The 22,086-nt window shown below is 43.3% G+C and overlaps 1 protein-coding gene across 1 annotated transcript in view; it reads right to left on the bottom strand.

Moving 5' to 3' along the window:
* Nucleotides 1–20,917, bottom strand: part of nlgn4xa (neuroligin 4 X-linked a) — a 56,248-nt gene extending 35,331 nt beyond the window's left edge. Inside the window, exons 1-3 of the mRNA XM_034099587.2 lie at nt 20,551–20,917; nt 12,861–13,584; nt 1,315–1,467 (exon numbers count right to left, since the gene is read on the bottom strand). Coding sequence (XP_033955478.1) covers nt 1,315–1,467; nt 12,861–13,311 — 604 coding nt within the window. The 5' untranslated portion in view covers nt 13,312–13,584; nt 20,551–20,917. The remainder of the gene's footprint in view (nt 1–1,314; nt 1,468–12,860; nt 13,585–20,550) is intronic.
* Between the last annotated feature and the right edge of the window lie 1,169 nt (nt 20,918–22,086).

Below are 22,086 nucleotides of genomic sequence, written 5' to 3'. Positions count from 1 at the left end.
TGTATCGTCAATGTATCGAGCCAGGGAATATCAATAGCTAGTTTCTCTAAACAGCATGTCCTGAATATATTCCTGAACAAGATAAGCCTCATGTAAACACACGACAGTTCTAAAAGTGGTTCAAGCGACATTTCACGCTCTGAGTTGAGCGTTCACACTGTCTTTACCTTTCATGTACAAGCTAGTCTCCATGTGCAGCAGGGAGCTCCAACAGACCGCCACAGATGAGACTGTATACATAGTAACACAGGTTTGTTTTCTGTTACACTTAGAATTAGCAAGACATATACTGCCTTCGATTTTTAAATGTCTTCAGCTGGTGGCTGCGCTGTGTCACGAGATAGCAACGCTCCCAAACTCTTTCCTTCAAAATGTGAGATGTTATCCGCTTCCTCCCCGACTCTGTCTCGGGCAACAGACATTCAGAACACAAACCTTTATGTCAAAGGCAAGATAAAGTAGAGCCAGAAAGCACTTTCATCTTACAGAGGGAGCTAAATAAGATGCACGGCGCTGCGCCGCAGATACCGGCTCCATCGCTACAGATCCATTTTGCCAGCGTGGAATTTGCGAGGCTGTTTGATGCTGCACAATGATTAAAGTAATTGAAAAGTCTAAAAATGTAAGTCTAAACCTAATTTGCATGTGATTAGTTTATGCTCCAGGAGTCATTTGAGGCTACATTTGAATACAAGCATTTGAAATAAAGCCAAGAATGCAGAAAAATACAAAAGATCTGGCAAAATGCCAGGAGCAGCTGATTTCTCTATCGAGAGAGAAAACCCATATAGCTGGAGGCAGAAAACCCAACCACCCACAGATGCAATCAAGAGCAAGGATAACGTGTGCGTGTGTGTGTGTGTGTGTGTGTGTGTGTGTGTGTGTGTGTGTGTGTGTGTGTGTGTGTGTGTGTGTGTGTGTGTGTGTGTGTGTGTGTGTGTGTGTGTGTGTGTGTGTGTGTGTGTGTGTGTGTGTGTGTGTGTGTGTGTGTGTGTGTGTGTGTGTGTGTGTGTGTGTGTGTGTGCATGTGTGTGCGTGTTAACCTGCCGCATTATATATCTGCTTTATGAGAATGATACAAGCTATCAAAGATACAAAATGTGGTGGAAAACCAATTAAGAAGGGTTCTCCCTGCATGTACGCCAATTGAAAACCACACACACACACACACACACACACACACACACACACACACACACACACACACACACACACACACACACAGTGGGAGCCACTTAGTCAATAAGTCGCTTTCTGACTCAATCGGCCTCCTCCGAACTCCTCATTCAAGCTCCTCCCCCTCGGTGGACTCACCCAGGACTCCCAGCCGGTAGTTGATGGTGATGACGATGACGTTCCCGTAGCTGGCCAGGATGCTGCCGTCAATCATGTTGCCGGTCCCCTCCATGTAGGAGCCCCCGTGGATGTAAACCATGACAGGCTTCAAGCCGTTCTCATCGTGGATATCTGCAAAGACGAGGAGAAAATGAAGACATATAGGTATCTTTTGTGCTGTGGATGAATACACGCACAGTAAAGCAGTAAAATAGCCTAGAATACAATACATCAACAACAATGACATATCCGCTGATAAACACAATACATGTCAAACAGGATCCCTAAATACTTTTGTGTGGGAGATTTTTCGTTGTATTTTATATAGACTTAGTCAGCACATGGCAACAGGCACTGCACTAGTCAATAACTGAAGCGATGGGCTGGACTTCTGAGTATACGTCTGGCTGATTTATTGGGGATTTTGTCTCTCCAATGTTGTGCAACACAGCCATGCATTGAAGCAAAACACCCTCAATGGGGAAGTGAACAAAGACGCGATGCACAGCTGCAACAGGGGAACTGAAAGACACACACATTTCATCCATATGTACAAATTGGGCATGTGGTGGCTTTTATTAAAAGATCAAATATATCTTCCACTGCTCCCGGGCTACAGTGTTTTAAACGATGCACAGGAGGCATATAGTTGCGTCGGAAACATTGACGACGTTAATAATTGATGATGCTATCAACAAGCAAACACAGCCTCAGTGTCTACACAACGAGGACAATAGCTTGACCTTTCTTCATTTCACAGGGATCATGTTTAAGAGGGATACTTGGCAGATTGATAAGACTTTCTAAGGCTGCTCTCTACCTATTCCTCCCCTCCTGCCTGCTCCATTTGTTCTCGTTGTAATTACAGTAGGCCAGGTGAATACCTTGTTGATGATGCTCTGCAGTTGTGATTAGGCCCGGGTGATTAGTACATGTGTAGGTGGTGATTATGCATTAAGAGTGGGTCCTTTGCATGACAGAAGATTGAAGGAGAAGATATAAATCCTGGGGTTGACAATAAATCCGCACCAGGAACTAATTTCAGCATCAATTGACATTTATTTTAAGAAAATCCAAAGTCCCCCTGCTGCTGTCCTCACATGGCCCAGTCTCTCATGCTCTACAGTAAGCTTGGGCTGCCTGGGAGCAACAGCTGAGAGAAGCCATTATCCCGGATCTGCCCATCAGGCTGTTGGACGTCCCCTAAATGTCATCCTTGATGAGGGCATCTGCTGAGGAAATGTCCAACTGAGAGGGGAGCCGGCCGGCCAGAGCGATATTCAGTTAACTGTCCAGTCTTGTGTTGTAGTGGGATATTTCCATGTGATAGTATGTCTTATACAATGGGTTGTATCTAATGTTTAAAGTAGACAGTAAACCAGGTGGAAACCTTGAAATGGACCTCTAGAAAAGTCAGGATGGTGAAATTAAATTAAACAACATTTGAAAACATGCCCTTTTGCAATTATTCCCTCCCAATTTCATGTAGGGTAAGCCGATTGGATAACCCTAACCAATGAGCTTGGGGAATGATCGACAATCTCTAACCCTGCCAGTATTTGACTGGATTTGTCATTATGGTAAACATTAGAACAGGAAGTAGTTTAACCATGCTCAAATAAAGCAAAAAGGGCCCAGAATATATATGAATAACTGCTGTGTAGGTGTACAGAATTGAATGAGCCGTTATAGTGCAGGTAATCCCGTCTCTCCTTAATCAGTACCGGCTTTTATTTGTTCATGCTGCAAAACCATGCATCACAGCCAGCCAGAGGGAAGAAGTCATAAAGTTAGTAAAACAGAAAGATTTGACAACCATCTCATGTTGTTCTGATCTGCATGGGTATATGGGTCTTCCTGTTACTAAAATATTTTCGATGGTCATTTCTATGAGTTGTGCTCCACGTAGGCCAGGTGCACTGCAGGATGTTGTTTCAGTATCGTTGCTGCTTTCATACTGTAGCCTACATGCAGAGGGGCTGGCAGAGAGCAACGGGCTGGAGGAGTGTATCATTGTCCTCCTCCGCAAAAGAAAACAGTGAGGCAAGGAGTGGAAAACAACCCACAGTGACAGGTTATTAATCTCCGCTGTTCTCTGAGTGGGTTGCTAATCCTTCAACCAAGCAGGAGGGGGGGTGGCGGGTGTAAGGATGGAAGAGCTGGGGGGTGTAAGGATGGAAGAGCTGGGGTCTGCGTTTTGGACTGACCCGGACACGTTGACGCTGGTTAAACACCGGACAGCTGATTACAGAGGCCGGACGCCCAGCTGGTTCTTGTTTGTCATTCAGCTCAACATTACCCTGTTGGAGCAGAGTGGGCGGGCGGGAACAACCTTGAAGAGGCACATAAAACAAGCGCTCCGCCATTAAGTTGTCATAGTCTCTAACTGATACGCATCTGATGGTCGCCGCAGGACTCTGTGGGCGCAGACACAACTATTGCGCCGACTCTCCATCAAGCAAACAGGCAAATAGACTGTTACTACCCGTCTCTTTGGGAGGGGGGGGGGCACTTTGATAAAACGGAGAGATGGCCTGCAGATTTAGAGCCGCGTGTTGTCGCTGGGGAAGGAGAGGCTGGCCTTGGGGCACTGTGTCCAGATCCTGTCAGTGTGGAGTGCACTTAGAACTACAGAAACCAAACTGCTTTAAGTAACCTCCCCCCCCCCCCCCCCGTCTCGCTATCCGAGGGTCTACGGGGCTGTGACTGTGCAGCGAGTCGGCCTGGGACATTCATCACTGCCACCCGGGCCGGAGGGATAAAATATTCCTCCACTGGCTGCACACATTACTCATCTTTATATGGGCAGGGGGGAAGGTGTTTGCGGCGGAGCTTGTTCCAGGCGGTCTATCTGCATTTTCCATCGCTTCCCACTGTAAGCCAGACGAATACAAATGGCAGTTAACAGGGGCGATGTACAATGTGTCCCCTGTCGCCTCACCCACTGTCACCGCCATCAGCTCCGTATGTCCCCGCCTGCCCTCCACACATCCGCCTCTGCAGTTCTGCTGAAACGCTGACTACTCTCCACGGTCACAAAATGGCAAAACAAACCTGTGGCCATAGATTAAATAATACACAACCTCCAGTATTGGACGTATCGTCACGTTCCCACAGTGTGTACACAAGCACAAATATGACACACACCCTGACATTGATATTTTTCTGAGACAAACAATGGTATACATGCATGGGAAGTATAATAACTCCTGTATAAGAGTTAATTAGCTTAATAAGGATTTCCTGTGATTCCCTTAGCACTACTTGTTCCAGGGAAATAATTGGTTAAATATAATAGAGGGTGGATTTCATATAGGAGACCAAATTCTTAAGACAAAAGCTCGAGTGTGAGGTGGTCTGCAGTGCTGCGGTGTGTGGGGGGGCCACAGGGGATCCTTAGCAGTAATTAATTGCCACTGCAGATGTTCAAACAATGAGGGAGCATCGATCCTGCGTGCTCTCCTGGAACGATGTTAAGCCAAAGTAGTGACAACATGCTCTTTGTTCAGACTTCTCTCTTTTACCCTGTTCTTTTCATGCGGTCTGGCAGAAACTGCTTCTTTTATTTCTATTATACACACAACCTGTGCTCAACACATCTGCCTGAAATTAAATATTAGTTTTCCTTGCTATCCCAACGGGCATATTGGCTTTTTCCGCACCAGCTGTGGGCAGATGGTGCGCTTTTATTCATTTTTAACAACACCGTCTCTTAAAGATCTGGCCCTTCTAATTTCAGATGCTATGCTTCATCTGCTGGTGCAAATTAAATATATAATGGTGTTTCCAAACCAGCGTAATTCCCTCAGAGGAAATTGTGGCTTTTATCCTGCATGCACAAGATGTTTTCAAACCGGACAGAAACTGCAAGACTTCCAACATAGTGGACCGTTTATGAGATTAAAGTGGACCTATCATGCTATATTTGAAAAATATATTGTAGGGCCATACCTATACAAAACATGTCTGTGAAGTTTATCTTTCAAAATACCTAACAGATCACCCATTGTAGCCATCCCTCATACTGCTCAAACCCCTCTTTTGAAGCCCTGTTAGGGAAACGCAGATTTTGGGTCCTTAGCTTGAAAAAAGAAGAAGAGGAGGCGGAGCTAATGCCTGATCAGAATTCTACCGGAGATAAAGTTAAATTCGGTTGTGATAAAACGCCATCCTGTTTAAACCACGTCAAGGATTATTTCTGAAATAGTATGGAGCTCAAATGCTTTTTCTCTTGCGGGTTTATGACAAGGTGAGTTCCTTTTTTTTATTTCCTGCTTTTTAAAACACATGTGCTCTTCAGTAGGCCTACAGGTTAGCTCTGAGTGTTAGCGAGGCTTGCTAATGTAAACAAAGACGAGATTACGTCCAAAACACGTCAGGCATTGTTTCTGATAGCAACTTTCTGTGGGTCCGCCAACTACTGTTCGGATGGACACGTCAGTTCGGATGGAAATCTGTATCCGCTCGTTGTACACCCGTTTTTAAAAGATTTGGGTATGGAGAAAAACAGAGAGGGTTTTATTTTCTGACGCTGCGTGAGTTCCCCGACGCACTGGGGACACATATTGATGTATAAAAGATATCACAAAGTGCATTTTGCACGATAGGTCCCCTTTAAATCAAGATATCTTAGTAGTCGTAATACATCTAGCACAAATTCTTGCTGAGCCTCTTAAAAATTATACTTGTGACTGTGAGCCGTTTATAAAATATTATTGTTTCAGTAGGAACCAAAGGGTTAAGGGACAAGAGTTAGAAAGTCTTTTCTAAAGATTCAATTTGATGGAATAACACCAGACTGATCCTCTATTAGCAACAATTGTCTCTATGGAACCGGCCAACAAACCACCAAGGGCCAGATTTATAAAGTGCACTGCGCCTTTCATTCAATTTGTGTTCACATTTGCATGTAATTAGCACCTGATTCACAGCAGCGGAGGATACATGTGAGATCACTAAGCACAGATGTGCTTAGTGATCTCACATGTATCCTCCGCTTAAAGTGGTGCTGCAGAGTCATAAAGCAACAAAGGGGGCTGAGTAACACTGAGGTAAAATCAGCCAAACACACATAAAATCATGTGTTATACTTCACAAAACAACAACTTTAGATCTCCCTTTGGTTGCTTCTCCCTTTGGTCGCTTTTTTTCAGCGTATTATTAAAAAAACATTATATTCAACAAATAAAAGCTGTTTCTTTTTCCCAATGCTATTTGCACTTGCTCTTCAGAGGAATATCATTTCCTTATTTTCTTAAATTGTTTGCTTACTTTCTTGTATTGTCTTCCAAAGACAATTTATCTGTTTAACCATTAATTGTGTATGTATTGCTATGCCCCTATAAATAGTCTCAATGTTGCTGCATGTATTAAACCGCCTTAAAATTTGCATGAACATTAATGTATTCAACAAATCGTAAACCAACTGCATTTACCTTGTATCACTGTATCTGTCACTTTTTCCCTCATCTTTGCTTCAAGCATGAAGATAAATTAAATATGAATCACTCAGAAAGCCAAAAATAAATCCCATTTCCCCCCTCAATATTTTGATGTAGATGTCGAACCAGTCGAACATGATAATTTATAAACAACCAGTGTGTTGGATATTAATAGAAGCTCGTTTCCTCAGCCTCGTTTTCCAGATCAGCAACATTATCCATTCATATTTCATTCCAATGCTATACAACCTGCGTTAATGCCGGTTGATCCCAGTGAATATATCAAATGAGCGATCCAGTCTGTGTCCTTTGCAGGTCATTAACATGCACAAAAACGTATATTACAGGAAAGGGAAACCCCAAAGAGCATAGTAGGGCCCCTTTAAAATCTCTACACTCAGCCCACAGAGCTAGCTGGCTAATGCTAACTGTAGGAGAACACTCGCTGAGGATTGTGTCAAACATCTATGGCCAGAGCAACATCCGTGACAACTGAACAACTGCCCATGTTACTCCGAAATGTCACCGCTTGCATGTCTCTCCCCGCAAGACAAACGGTGGCCTTTAACTGAAACGTCTCCAGTGTCTTTTCCACCTGCAGTCATCTGCCAGTCGCCGCAGATCAGCCAGCAGGGCGTGCTTTATCATGCAGAGGAGCGAGGTGTTAATAGCCGAAAGGAAAAAAAGACGTGACGTTTTTCCTTTCGATGGACAAAATCCCACTGTCAAAACAACATGGGTTAGTGCTCATGCGTCACAACGCAACGCAAGAAAAAAGGAAACGTCGAAGTGACTTTTAAAAGTTTATAAAAATATCATGCAGAGCTGAAACGAGATTTTAATTGGGCCCTCTTCCTGTTAAGAGGGGCCCTCTCACCTCCAAAAAGGAAAGAGGTTAGTTTAAAAAACGAGTGGTGCACTTTAAAAGCACTTCAGGGTGAGTGAAAGTGAAGAGAAGCATTTTTGGACAAAAAAAACACTAAAAAGTTGAATTCAAAATGTACTCTGAGTGGACTTTTATTTGAAGAAGAACAACAACAAAAAAGCATGTTGCTAACCCTAATCCAGCACTAATCCGAGATTTCTCACAGTGTAGTGTTTATGTCTTCAAATGTTATGTTGCGTTACCAACGGTGAACTCAAAGATGGAATGGTTGCGTAGCCTACGGGCAAAACCATCTTCACCTTGGGAGCTACAATGGAGGCTTGTTATTCCCCCTGCTGCTTCACTGTGATGAAATGAAGCGCACATGATATAAATGAGGCTTTCTGCTACAACAGCCATAAAAGATGGCGCTCATTAGCCATGCCGCCCAACAGTCCTTGAGCTGTACTGGATGTAGCATGGTCGCCCCCCCCCCCACCTCCATGTGTGCTGCAGCAGTCACTGATCAACAAATGGTGGCGAATGGGTCCCAACAGGCGCACGATGTGGCAGAGTGGTGTGTTTGCACAATATAGCTGCTCACTGAGGGCAAGCTGCACAAACAAGGGTTAGTGCCATGTCGGGGTAACTAGGCCGAGCGTGAACATGCACGAACATGCACATCTGCTCAGGCTACACACGCACACACACACACACACACGCACACACACACACACAATGCAGCCGTGGCTCCTGGTAAATGGTCGTCTACCAATGAGAGGGTCAGTGGGTTCGAGCCATTACATTCCATTTAAAAAATGGATTAAAAGCCACTCACAATAACTGTATTCAACCGTGAATACACACACTCAAAAGCAAGGTGAATTAGCTATCAATAAGCCAAACCATGGAATGGAAATGCTAGTGCATTGGCTAGTTCTAATGAGCCCAAACTAGCAGAAATGTTACAAACTAGAATAAATCATTATGGAATATTTCAAATGCTTTAATTAAAAAAAAATGTGTTTAAAGGATGTGGATTAAAATACACTTTAAAAAGTGTTCTGTTTATGTTAACTATTCAAATGAAAAAAATAAATCTGGTAAAAAGGTTATTTATCAAGCTTTTTACATTTTTAAATGGTATGTACCACAATAAAGGAAATACCTAGCATACAGTAATAAATGTGCATGGTATTTATTATATTTATTTACATTTTAAATGTACCATACATGTGTTGTGCAGTTATGCAAGTTGTGGAATGAATATTATTGTTATGTCACTGCAGTTTGCAAAAATATGCAACAAATAATAGCTTTCTTCTGCAAGTGATTAGCATTTTAATATCTGTGAAACCTTGAGAAATCCCAGAGAAATAGGCTTTTCCTCACATTACTGCAGGCAGAGTGTGAGTCGTGCTCAGACTCGGGCTGCGGGCTCGCACACATAAAGTGGAAGTGCTGACTTTACACCCTGCGAATTACATAATCACTTGATGTGTTTGGCATCAAGATGCAAGTAAATAAAACCGAGCTGCAGTGGAGAATGTAGTCCTGGAGCCGTTCCTCTGTTTACCTCAGCTTACCTCGTTTTATCTCTGCCCTGTAAAGTGCTGCAAAGAGTGTTTTAATTTAACAGCTCACTCCGACGCGGCACAGGAAGCTGAAAAATGAATTTTGGTCCTTGGAATAAATCATGGCTGCTGCTGCAACATTAAGCTGTTGGAAGTGAAGGGAAATGCGGCTTTAACACGGCGCTGGTTTTACATTAGAGCCGAGTGTTGAGCAGTAAAACACAGCTAATGTGGGAGCGGCGGACAATTAAAAAACATACTCCAGGTTTTGGTATTGTCCCCCCCCCCCCTCTCAATAAAATAAATCCCCCACACACACACACACACACACGCACGCACACACACACACACACACACACACACACACACACACACACACACACACACACAGGGTTGGAAAAGGTTATTTTAAATGCATTTTGGTCAGTGTAACTAATTACCTGTTAACACAATGTTTCACAACACAAAAGTAATGTAATCTGGTTACTTTTGTAACACCTCCATATCAAATGCAATGCAAATAAATAGTAGAAAAAAATATGAGATATTTTTTGTAAGTGTATTATGTAAAGCAACAACATGTATGCACATGTATATTATTATAAAATGTATTGTAACATTGTAATACTCTTTTTTTTTTAAGTAACTGTAAGGGAATTTCCTTCTTTTGCATCCCGATTATGAAATCCTGTTACATACCGTAACTCCCCAAGCTTGCAAACACAAACCCACACAGACACACACACGGGCACACTAGGGCACACACGGACACACACGGGCACACACACACACACTGAGGAAACTCATCAGGAAATGTAAAAGGCTGGGACAGCACACACTCCTCGCTGGTGGATTTCTCCTTTCAGCTTCAAATCAGATGACAAAGAATAGGCATCGCTTAATCTGTCATCCCACTTGAGGTGCAGTAAAAACTATAAATCCCTCCCTGATCCTCGGCTGCCAGGATATTTTGACATTACACCGGATTTCTGAAAAGGCCAACTCTGGGGATATAAAGATGATGGACAGCGCGGGGAGCTCTAACTGGGATAGATGTGTCGCTCCCACTGAGCTCACATTGCACACACACTTATTAGAGGCCATATCTTCCACGCTCCTCACACATTTGCTTATAAATAATGGGAAATAATGTACATTACCTGTATCTACAAAGTGCTGTTTGGTCGCGTCACATTCTGTGTTATATATCTGAACTTTGGGTGATTTATCCACGCAGTCTGGAGCCACTGAGGTGTGCTTCCCTGCATGTCCACCTCAACCCCCCACACACTTGCCTCCCATTGCTTTCAAGAAGCCATTAAACATCGCTCAGAGACACGCTGCTGTCTGGACTAATGTAGTGTTTCACAATCCCGCTCTGATGAAAACCTTTCAAAACCCTGTTGGGTAAATGGATGAATTTATAGTGCAGTCTATTTGGGAAATTGAGGCATTTTGGACAAAGGCAATAAATCAGACAGGGGCGTATTTTAGATGTGACGTGCAGACCTTCTCCCTTATGGCAGGTCCAATCAAAACCTGGTACAATATACTGGCAGACATCTGCAAACAACAAAGGAAGTCAGGTGACAATATCCAGGGGCTTCAAACTAGGGAATAGAGACCGATCCACCTCATTGTGAAACAAGTCGAAGCTGAACCACGTTGTCCACAAACAATAAGTCCCGGATCTTCAAAGACATCGAGGCACTCAAAAAAAAGCGTGCCTTCAGGACAGGAAACAGGAAGGGACTCAACACATTCAGAGAGGAAATAGGGAGACAGAATACAGCAGAACAACTAAGGGAGTGTGGAGTATCACTGTCCTCTACCTCCAGTTAACGGAGACGCTAAAGAGACTCTGCAATATTGACCGATCAAGAATATGTTAATATTAAAGATGACAAATTGTTTTATTGAAACGCCAATGACACCCTGTTCTCTTGAGGACAGACATGCTACTTTGACGCTCTTTCACAATAAACCTGTAACCACTCTTATATTGGACAAATCCCAGTTTGGACAAGTGGGACAAACCCAAAGCAAAAAAGCAAAGCAAGTAAATGGCAGGAAGCACCCCTGAACGCACCATGAAGTAAAATAAGGCTGATTTATGACAGTACAGACCCTATGTACTTATTTATAGTTTCAACATTGGTCACTGGAGAAGATAAATCAAAACAAAACAAGTACACTTTGTAATGTACATAAAGGAGGGCTGTTTACCGATTAATGCTCTGGCTCGAGTACAATGGCTTATTCTGTGGAGGAACTGAATCATTGGAGAAAAGCCACTATGTGCACCGACACAGGATTGTGAGATTATCCCTCGCCTACACTTTTTAATCTACCCCGTACTCCAGAGCTCAGACTAAATTTAGCACGGAGCTGTCAAAGATCTCAGACACACGCCTCAATGTGTCCCACTGTCCTCACACTGTCCTAAAACAGCCCGACACTTCCCCCCCCCAGGTGGTGTTCAACATTGTGCTTTCCCTATGACACACAAAGTCTTGTTCGTGCAACCGCTGCAGGACGTAGGTGGGTAAAGTGCTCCCCACACCCACTCCAAGTCACAAGCACTCTCTGGAACAGGTGAGTGCAGAAAACAAGCCATTATGAGGAGCCTTCAGCTGATAGCAATACAGGAGCAGGCTGTGCTTCGTTTTAGTGCTAACCTCCTTCGCTCTTGTTTAACAGCACTCTCATCAGGGATAGTACGAAGCAGACCCTGGGTGTCCTCTGCTTCTGACAGCCCAGTGATTACCCCACAGGCAGAATCAGGGATTTATCTGAAGGGCTCCCAGGTAATTAGTGCACAGGGAAACATGTTTAAATTCAGCATTATGTTAATCTCAAGGGGTTATGACTAGGGGTGTCAGATTTCTCCCAAAACATGATTCTGATGACTTTGCATTTAAAGGGCACGGTCTGACTCAGCGTAAACCTTTTGTGTGTTTAGCACTGGCCGTAATGAGACAGTGGAGTGTTGTTCCTGAATATCAGAAAACAATGTCCAAGCCCTGAAATATTAGCTCTTCAAGAAAAGAGTCTTATTATATCATTCAATTGGACTTGCACAATCTTTCAAAATGTGACACATATTATCTTCAAAGAACAACTTTCTCAAAACAGAAGATGGTGCAATTGCTAATCAAGCATTCTCAGCAACACCACTGTGAATAGTTTCACATATTTAACTACCAATCAGTGATAAGAGGCTGGAGCAGAAGGGCCGGAACAACTGGCAGACTGAGGGGCAAAACTGTTGACCCCCCTGGTTCTTGTCAGCGCCCATCTGCTATGGAAAACACAGCAGACTTAGCATTGAATCTCCATATATTTTTGCCCCAGGAGCCAGACAAGGTTTATGGAACAATCCTGCTCCATGCTTACTAAGAACTACTCAACTCTCAAAAAAGTTGCCCGGACCTTCTTTGACCCAAACTGCAGAAAATGTGAAAACTTAGATAAAACATAAGTAACAAGTGGCGTACAATTTCCTGTGGCTGGAAAATGACTTTCGGTAAAGTACAGCCTCGAAGTTCAAGGGAGCCCGGCAAGAGCAAGTATAGAACAAAATAGGAAGCCACGCAAAGACATACATGAAGAGGTAACAGATATAAGAAGACTCCGTTGGCTTACCGTCTTCCGTAGGGACGTAGATGTTCATGTAGAGGCAGTCCTCGCTCTGATCCTGCACGTAGGTCACCACTGTATCCAAGTTGGCGGTGAACCACACTGGGAGCATATCATTGAGCAAAAAGCGGTCCTCCAAGAACTGAGGACAAACCGGAGCAAACTGAGTAGCATTCCTGATGCCCGGCCAGGACATTGGCGGCTCGGGCGGCTGGAACCTCCGCTCCCCCGTCGGGGCCAGCGCGTACGGGATCCCCAAATACTGTTCCACTGGTCCCAGGATCTCATTGGGTAATGTAACCTTCACTCCCCGCAATTTCCCGTAATTTGTAGTGACCACGGGGGGCTGCTGGGCCTGAGCGGCGGCCCCACAGATGGACACCAGCCCCACCCATAGCAGGAAGTTGGCCCTGGCCGTGGAGCAACACATCCATGAAGGGCCTCCTGGCGGTGACATGCTCCTGCGGTGCTGAGCCGGAGCCTGGCAGGTCGTGGTTAAGGTCCACCGGAGGGTCCTCGTACCCCCCTTTCCCCTCCACCGAGATGAACTCCTGATGCTCCTCAGGCTGCGAGCTGAGCAAAGGAGCCGCAGCCAATCAAAGCAGCTTCAGAGCTCCCCATCCTGAGAGCCTCCATGGAGACGGGCGGCTGCTGAACGACTCACCTGTCCGGGTCAGGAGAGGGCCTACGACGCTCTTTGGTAACCTTGGCTCCAGCTTGATGGGATATCCTGAAAAACACACAAAGAATAGATAAAACCTACTGTATATTTTTTATCATGGTTGTCTATTTATCTTAATTCTCAAAATGCACTTATAAACTGACAATTCATGTGGTGGGTTTTAGAGAAATGTATTAATAAGTGGAGGCCTGCTGAGGTCTAGATGGGTTGACATAATTTGATGACTGTTATTTATTTTTCTCTCTGTGAGGGAGTTTTGGAAAGCCCCCAAAATTAGAAATCCCCTCTGTGGCCTTGGGCCGTCTCATGGTCTAATGGTGAAAACTAGATGGCAACCCATCCATTAAATCAATTTCCTGAACGAGCTCTGGACTCATTGGGCGCCCCAGGTCTGGAGACATCCTTTAAATATATATCTTTTTAAATTTGAAGTGGTTTGGTTGAAGAAAGTCTCACACCTGACTGCTCCAATCAAAAGATGCTGATTAATTACCCTTTCAGTCAAATAACACAGGATGCCACTCAAAGTCAAATCAATGATTGAATATCATGCTGACCAGCACTGACTCCTTTCTGATATCAAATATATATATATGAAAAAACAGCATGAATAAATGAGCGCAATTCTACTAATAGAGCCAAAGTGCATGCCAATCTTTGCAAAGCAAACTGAACAGTTCTCCAGCTTGGATTAGTAATAGAGAACAAAGGATTTAAGTGGTTACTGACTACAGCTGCAGGGATCTGTCATGTAGGCCTGCCTGCCTGCGAACACATTAGCTCGAACAGGAGAATGGCTGAACAGACACCACTGAGAATCCACATTAACACAGGTGGCAGCATGAGATGGAGCCGGCAGAGATTATCACCGAATGAAGCAGAAAAAGGTTTATTATGTGTCAGGGTGTATTGGAAAGACGCCATCACAGACGGGCACTGATCATCCTGTGCAGGTTAAGTTAAGTTGATATACACATGATAATAACACAGAAGGGATATGAACATCTTGTGTTGTATCGCCCCTAAAAGCTACTTTTGGACATGCGCAGTAGAATCTGCTTTCCAGATAAATCTCTGTCTGTTAACAATAATAAACAAAAACCTCAGAATAGCCCAAAAACATCAATACATACAAATGTAGGCCTACACAAAAACGGGATAATTATAAATAATGATGAATATATTAATTGAAATGAAATTCAAAGACTGTCTTGCCAACAATAATGTTGAATTGAATCACCCCTCAGGTTACCTACAATGTTTTTTGTTAATTGGTTTAACCAAGCCTTTAAATCTAAATAGTTTTGTTTCTCTACCCTAAGGCAAGAGTCAGCAGCTGTGTTGCCATGGTAACAATCAAAATATATAAAATATTTTCTGAGGAAACTAGTCTCTTAAATGTCTGTTGTTTTCATGTCTCATTTCTGAATATCCCCTGAAAGTCTTGAGAGGCCGGCTGCACTGTAAATTATACGGAAAGCAGCACAGGGCAACTCTGGGTTATTGCTCTATACACATGGGTGACATCTTATTCACCTTAACAACCATAATAGCATTTTCGATATTTGGCTTTCGCACATATGTTTGACTACCGATGAATCAACTTTCACTGAGACACAGAGGCTATCACTGTTGGGGCAGGTCATCATACAGAAGTCCATACTTTAGCTGATGTTTGCCGGGCTGGATTTACACTCACACAAAGACCGACACACATCTTTCTAAATGTGTAGACTGATAGAATGTTGGTTTTACTTTTAGGACTAACAGTAAGACCATATTGGATTGTTTGCAATGGCCTAATCATGACTAACTTGATAATGTGTTATAAGTGTGAGGGACATTTCCAACATACAGATCATACATGTCCAGATGGGCTGATGATTTGTAGAATCTGAATCAAACATTGTGTTAGTCCACCACACATTCCATGGACACGATCATTTTAGAGGTTATTCAGGGGGCCAACGCTACAGTTAATGAACCCTTCTCCAGTGGTCTATATTTACATATGGATAGATACAGATTAATTCAAAGCATAACAATGCATTTTTTTTTAAATGTAACAATAGTGCTGGGGTCAACACTGGAGTCACATCTATGGAGGACCTAGGACTGATCCCTGAGGTTCTCCACCAAAGATGTACAGTCCATTGCAGCTAGATTATGCACACAAATAATGCATTAGTTCAATGCAGCATGTAAGCACAGTCCTTTATATACTTAAGAAATAAAGGCCTTTTCTTTAATGCCTATATCCTTTCAATTTACAATGTGCTTTAGTGGTGTACAGGGGACATTAAAAGAAACACAATCAATTTAATTAGCACAAAGTGATTGCATAGTGGACCTGGAGCCTGTAGAGCTCCTTGAGGGTCAGGGATGAGTTGCCCATTTTGACCAGTGTGTAATCCAGTATCACTTCCAGGAATATAATGGAGGAAACACTAAGAGTTAGACTCAATTTTTGATTCAAGAAATACCACTGACATGGGTTTGGAGCTGACAGTCAAATAATAGGATAGAAAAAGAGACAGAATAATACATTTCTTGTTTTGGTCTTTTCATGGTATTTGTTTCCAGTAAGAAAATAGTAGAATGATACCATATTTATCCTTCAGATGCACAAAAGACCCCTAGGTTTTCCTAAATTCAAAGGCATTCTATCACCAAACTAAAGGACACTCACAATCCTACGCTATTAAGGCCATGGGTTACTGAACACAGGAACCCAAGAATAGAACATAATTGATCTTCATTTTCACCCCTCAGCTTCTCCTCCATGCACCCATTACATTTCACACATTTGCATATTAATAAGGACAATCTTTCTTTAACTCTCTGAACTCATTGGTACCACAAGTGACAAAAAAGACACAGTATGTGCTTATGTATTCATTAAACAACTCCATTTATGGCACCTGTTTTGAAATGAAACTATATTTTCAATTATCCACATATCACTGCATATACGTAGATATCCTAGCAACAGGAGACAAACAAAATATTTTGTTTGGTATTATTACAACCACAGGCTGTTCATCCTTGGCTGTTTGCCTAAGAGCAGTTATATAATGATGCATTACGGGAACTGTAAAAGCAGTGAATGTGGCGACACTTTGCAAAATTGTTGCTCATTGTTCGCTGAGGTGACACAGTAGGCTTGTACATGTTTCTGTGATAAATGGACCCCGTGTACAGTATCTGTAATAACGTACGGTTTTATGACAACCTGTCCTTCAGAAGGCTCCGGATGCAGAGCGAGCTCTCCTTGGAGGAGGCACAGGAGATTGGGAACATTGTTCTCACTCTTAATGATTAGATGAGATAAATCCTATGAATAGCAATGAAGGCGCTCTCTGTCATTTGCATTTCAATCATTATAAAATGATCCTTTCAGAGGCCCCCTGTCTTCCTAACTATGAAATGTCACAGACCTACACGACCCCATCAGCTTATAATTACTGCATTTACATACTTTTTATAAATACAGTACTTTATATACATTTACAGTATGTTGTGACTGTACGATCACGATGGGGGGCAGATTTAATAAGACCTACTGCACATTACTGCCACTTTGTAGAATATACTAGAGATCAGGGCTATTAAATGACACATTCAACCAGACATGTTGAGCAGCCTGTTTAGAACATGTTTTAGCTGGTGTTGACATCAAATGCAAATTAGTACAGAATAGATGCAAAGGTCCTTAACCAAAAACACACTTTCTCCAATATAATATCCATCTCCAACACGCACACGCACACACACTTTTCAGACAGTTCATGCAACTTTACACATATCCATCATCTGCCGCTGTCTTGTTGTTGTTGTTGTTGTTGTTGTTGTTGTTGTTGTTGTTGTTGTTGTTGTTGTGGTATAAAACTAACAATCTGTTTATCCTGATCAATCAAGAATCCATAGTCTAACATTGGCAAACCCGTCAGTGCCGGAAAAAAAAACGCACATCCGCTTTGGTACCTTTTCATCTTAACAACAACAATGAACGTCTTGCAAGGACATACTTTCGGAAAATAAATGCCGGAATCCTTGGATGCCTCTCTTTATGATTGCCATTCAGCACAGATACAAATACTGGGCATTTAGACACAGATCAATAACCATGTTTTTTCCAAGCATACTTCAGAAACATCCATCTATCCGTCCATTATCTGTACCTGCTCATCGGCTGTGGCTCAGGAGGTAAAGCGGGTCACCCACCAATCAGAATCCAGTCTACTCCAGAGAACAAGTGTCCTTGGATAAGATACTGAACCCTGAATTGCTCCCGAAGGCACCGCCATTGTGGTCGAGTGCGAGCGAAAGAGTGTTAGATTGAATGATGAGCAGTTTAGAACCTTGTATGGTAGCCCTGCCAACTGAGGGTGAACGTGTGTGTGAATGGGTAAATGCTTGCATGTATATTAAAAGCCTTTTCAGTTGCTGGGCGATTAGAGAGCGTTGTATAAATGCATGTTCTTTTATCATTTATATTTTACAAGGTTGCTTCACATGCCAGTATGCAGCTTGTCTTTGGACAATGGAAGGTGTAGGAAGCGCAATACACATATGATGCATCGCACAAATTAATAAGGCATGTATGCTTTCACATTCTTACAAATGGTTACTTGGTTCCAAAAGTCAATAGAATGCATTTCTAACTAAGAAGAAGAAGAAGAAGAAAATGAAGCTACAATATTGTTCCCTTCCCCACCTTGGCAATATAGACATGCCTATGAAGCCATTTGGGGTTAGGTATCTTGCCGAAAGACATGTTAAATGTAGGGGAATTAAGCGCCAACCATCTAATAGGTAGATGCCAATTTACCAAACCCACATCCCTTGAGAAATAAGCGACTTCGTCATGAGCCATTAAAGTGGCAACGGAAGAAAATGACTGCCCAATCATAGGTTAACGCTCCCCACACTGCTTTAGCCAAGTGCTATTCTGTGTAAATGTTCTAGTAATGTGTGACATGCTTGCTTCATGCTTGCACTCAAGAGGCCCGATGCTAGCTCTGCTCCTGAGGTTTGACCACACTGCCTAACAGGGAATTGACCACAGGAAGCAGAGTGTGATGAACAAAGGCTCTTTAAGTATGCAGGGGGGGAAATTGCAAAACCACTTTTTATACCAGTTTCTTGTTTTAAACCCTGCAGGAAGAGGTGCTGCTTTAGCTTCAAAATAAACATAGGTCTGCAGTGAGGACTCACACTAACAAAGCCCTTAGCTATACTCTCTGCACTGTTCCAAATACAGCATGCATGGTTAAATATTAAAGTCAACAGATCTATTATTTTACATTAGCACAGAGGAATAACTGGGAGTGGGATTGACATACAACCGGACGTCCAGCTGTGCGCTAATTCTCCCTCAGAGCTCCATTAGATCTCACAACACAATAAATTACTTTAATAGCAGATCCTGCTGCAGCTTCCACAAAGCCTGTTGTTTCTGTCCGTCAGCCACATGAGCGCAGATCACAAAGGCCTGCAGTAGAAATGACAACAATATGAAAGTGATAACAATGGGAAATGATTACTATTTATGATGCAATGAATCTGCAATGTGATGGTTAAGCTCCAGTGTGTCATGTTTACTTTAAATGGTCAGATCAAATAAAAAAGATTGACGGTAAAACAGTCTAGATTATTCTCTGTCAAAGCAATTTCCTGCACTTGTCCCCTGGCATGTTCCAGGAATCCTCGATATATTTGGGAACATGTCGGAGGAGATTAAGTAGTGATGTTTGCCTTTCCATTTTAAATGACATGACTTTCATCCTGGATGAACTGAGCAGTTTGTTGAGAGTGGACAGAAGCCACATCCGAGGAAGGGGGAAATGATTGATTGTGGTCCATGAACAACTGTTTCTTACATTAACATGTGAAGCTGGGCTCGCTCAGTCACTGTCAAACTGAGAATTAGCATAATGTTCAAATGTCATGTTGGTGTGAATCGTACACCTGGAAGAGCATCTCTGCTTAAGATGGCGAAGGAATGCAGCATCCGCTTCAGAACGAGTCAAAGATAAACTGCACTGGAGGAAGATGTCACACTTTATAGAAATATATGCATTAGAGGTGGATTTACGATCACCCCCGGTACAAAAGCAGTGCAAACCTGAGCAAACGGCCGAATTAATCTGTCTAATCTTATATTTTCCACCATGATACTTGTATTCTTCCATCCCCATGGGTTTAGGTTTAAACTCACTGTGGACATGATTTAATCTCAGAGCATGTCTGTGCATAACAACACACACAAGGTCATCCCGTGTGGAGCTGCAGAACATAGACGGAGCCCTGCCGCCTGCATGCCACCCAGTGTGAGCACCAACTGGAAACCACAGCATTAGCAGCAGTGTGGCTGTGGAAAAAAAATCATGCATGCCACAAACCTTATTCAACCCCCCCCCCCCCCCTTTTTTTCCGTTTCCCTGACAAAACCCACACTTCCAGATATCTACACCCCCATCTTGTGGCTGCTTGTATAGCGATGCGCGCACAGAGCCTCTGCAGAAAAAGAGTTGGAAACGCAGGTGTGAAACCGGTTTCAATGCTTTACCATGTAAAGGGCCGCTCTTTGTGTCGCCACAACACCACCAGCAGCTCCACCAGCTCCACCAGCACCACCAGCACCACCAGCAGCAGCTGCACTGCCTCTCCAACAGCACAAAGTTAACCGAGCTGTTGCACCCAGTCTGCACTGATTTACACTCTTCATAAAACCCGTCATCACCATCAACATTTACAAGTGAAAGTGCGTAAGAATGAGCCTCTGCACACAAAACAACTCTCCATTGTTGCTAATATGTCCTAATAAGTCAGAATACATGGCATCCGTGTAAAGTGGATATATTCCCTGTGCTCCTTTTTCATGACACTGACGCGCGTCCGGACATGGAAAGGAGGAGCGCCTGAAAACGCACAAAGGTCCAGCCAGTGTGTTCCTGCTTGAAGGGGAAAGCTCAGCATCTCAGCATCTCAGCCCCCCTTGGCAGCACTCACCTCAGCCCGGGTATCCACCGGCTCCCCCTCCTTCGTCAGTCCCGACTCGAGTCCAAACACACGGCTAAAAAACCCAGTAAAGTCCAGCCTCCTGCTCCGCAAATCCAAAGTAAGAAGTCCTGACGTGCTGAAGGCAGCGCAGCTATGCCTCCTGCCTGCGCCCGTTTGTGTACGCGCGCGCGCGTGTGTGTGTGCGAGGAGAGAGGGGGGGGAGATGCGGCTTTATCAGCACAGAAGATGTTTCAATGAGTCATTGCAGAGGCTGTGGAAACGCAGCTGAATCTAATTGCTCTCATAGAGCGAGTGTGTTGCGAGGGCAAGATTAGTGTTAGAGAAACCAGGTCTCACTCCCCCCTCCTCCCTCTGTCTCTCTCACTCTCTCTCCCCCCTTGCCTGTCTGTTTCTCTCACTCCCCTATCTATTTCTCTTTCTCACTTTTTCCCCTCTTTCTCCATCTCTTCCCTTCTCTCTCTATTTATCGTTCTCTTTCTCTCACCCCCCCCATCCCCTCTCCAGCTTGCCATTGGACTACACCTCCTGAAATGTACTCCGCCTGCAGCCAATAGATTGCCGCATTCTCTCCATCACCTCGAACCAGCCGCGGTGTTGTGGCAGCTCTGGCATGGAGCATGGAGCATGGCAGGGAGAGGGAATGGGGGGTAAAGGGGGGCTGAGTCTTCCTCTTCGTCCCTCTTCCTCCCAGGAGCTCTGGGAGCAACAGCACGCACCCATGAAGATAAACAGAAGAGTTCAGTGTTGGTTATATGTGATGGAAGACATGTGGACAAAATTGGCTCCAGAGCTTATAAAAAGTAACTAAGTAAATTTACTTGAGTACTAAGTAGTACTTCACATGAGTGTTGCCATTTATATTTCTACTCCATTCATTTTGGGGGTGAATATTGTGCGTTTTACTCGTCTACATTTATTTTGAGTTGCCTTAGAATAGATCACTATACTTCAATGTGAATTGTGATGCGCAGTTATGGATTGACATTAAAAAGTGTCATTAAAGTTAGCACCACCTTTGCAAGATGCAACAAAATGATTAATGATTCATTATAATCCAATATTATGATGTATATTATTCAGAACAGCCAGTCTCATAACGACTTTTTGTAAAGGTACTTCTTCCACCTCTGGATAAAGGTCTCCAAATAGTGTTATTGTTGATCTGTGTTGTCTTAAATATAGCAAATAATAATGATGTGTGAAAATTGCTTACATTTTTCTCCAACATTAGTAAATCGCCACAAAACTGGGCTCGGGCATTTGATGAAAGTGACAAAAAAATCAGTTTGATTAGAACTGTGTGCAGGGTTTCTGTTTAAAACAAAGCATTGTTAGTAAAACAAAAAAAGTACTTTTAACACCAATTACAGACACGGAGCAGACAGAAAAACTATTGTTTCTTACAGCCGAGTCACTTACAAACAACACAGAATTAACGTGTCGCCTGCTGCTTCCTGCTGTGACCCCGCGTCATTAGGCTTGTTTGAGACACATTGCGGCTCGCCTCGAAAGTAGACGAGAGTA

Source organism: Pseudochaenichthys georgianus, chromosome 2, assembly GCF_902827115.2.
Source record: "Pseudochaenichthys georgianus chromosome 2, fPseGeo1.2, whole genome shotgun sequence".
NCBI classification, from domain to species: Eukaryota; Metazoa; Chordata; class Actinopteri; order Perciformes; family Channichthyidae; genus Pseudochaenichthys; species Pseudochaenichthys georgianus.
Note: the sequence above shows the minus strand (reverse complement) of the source record. Positions and strands in the feature narration are given on the sequence as shown.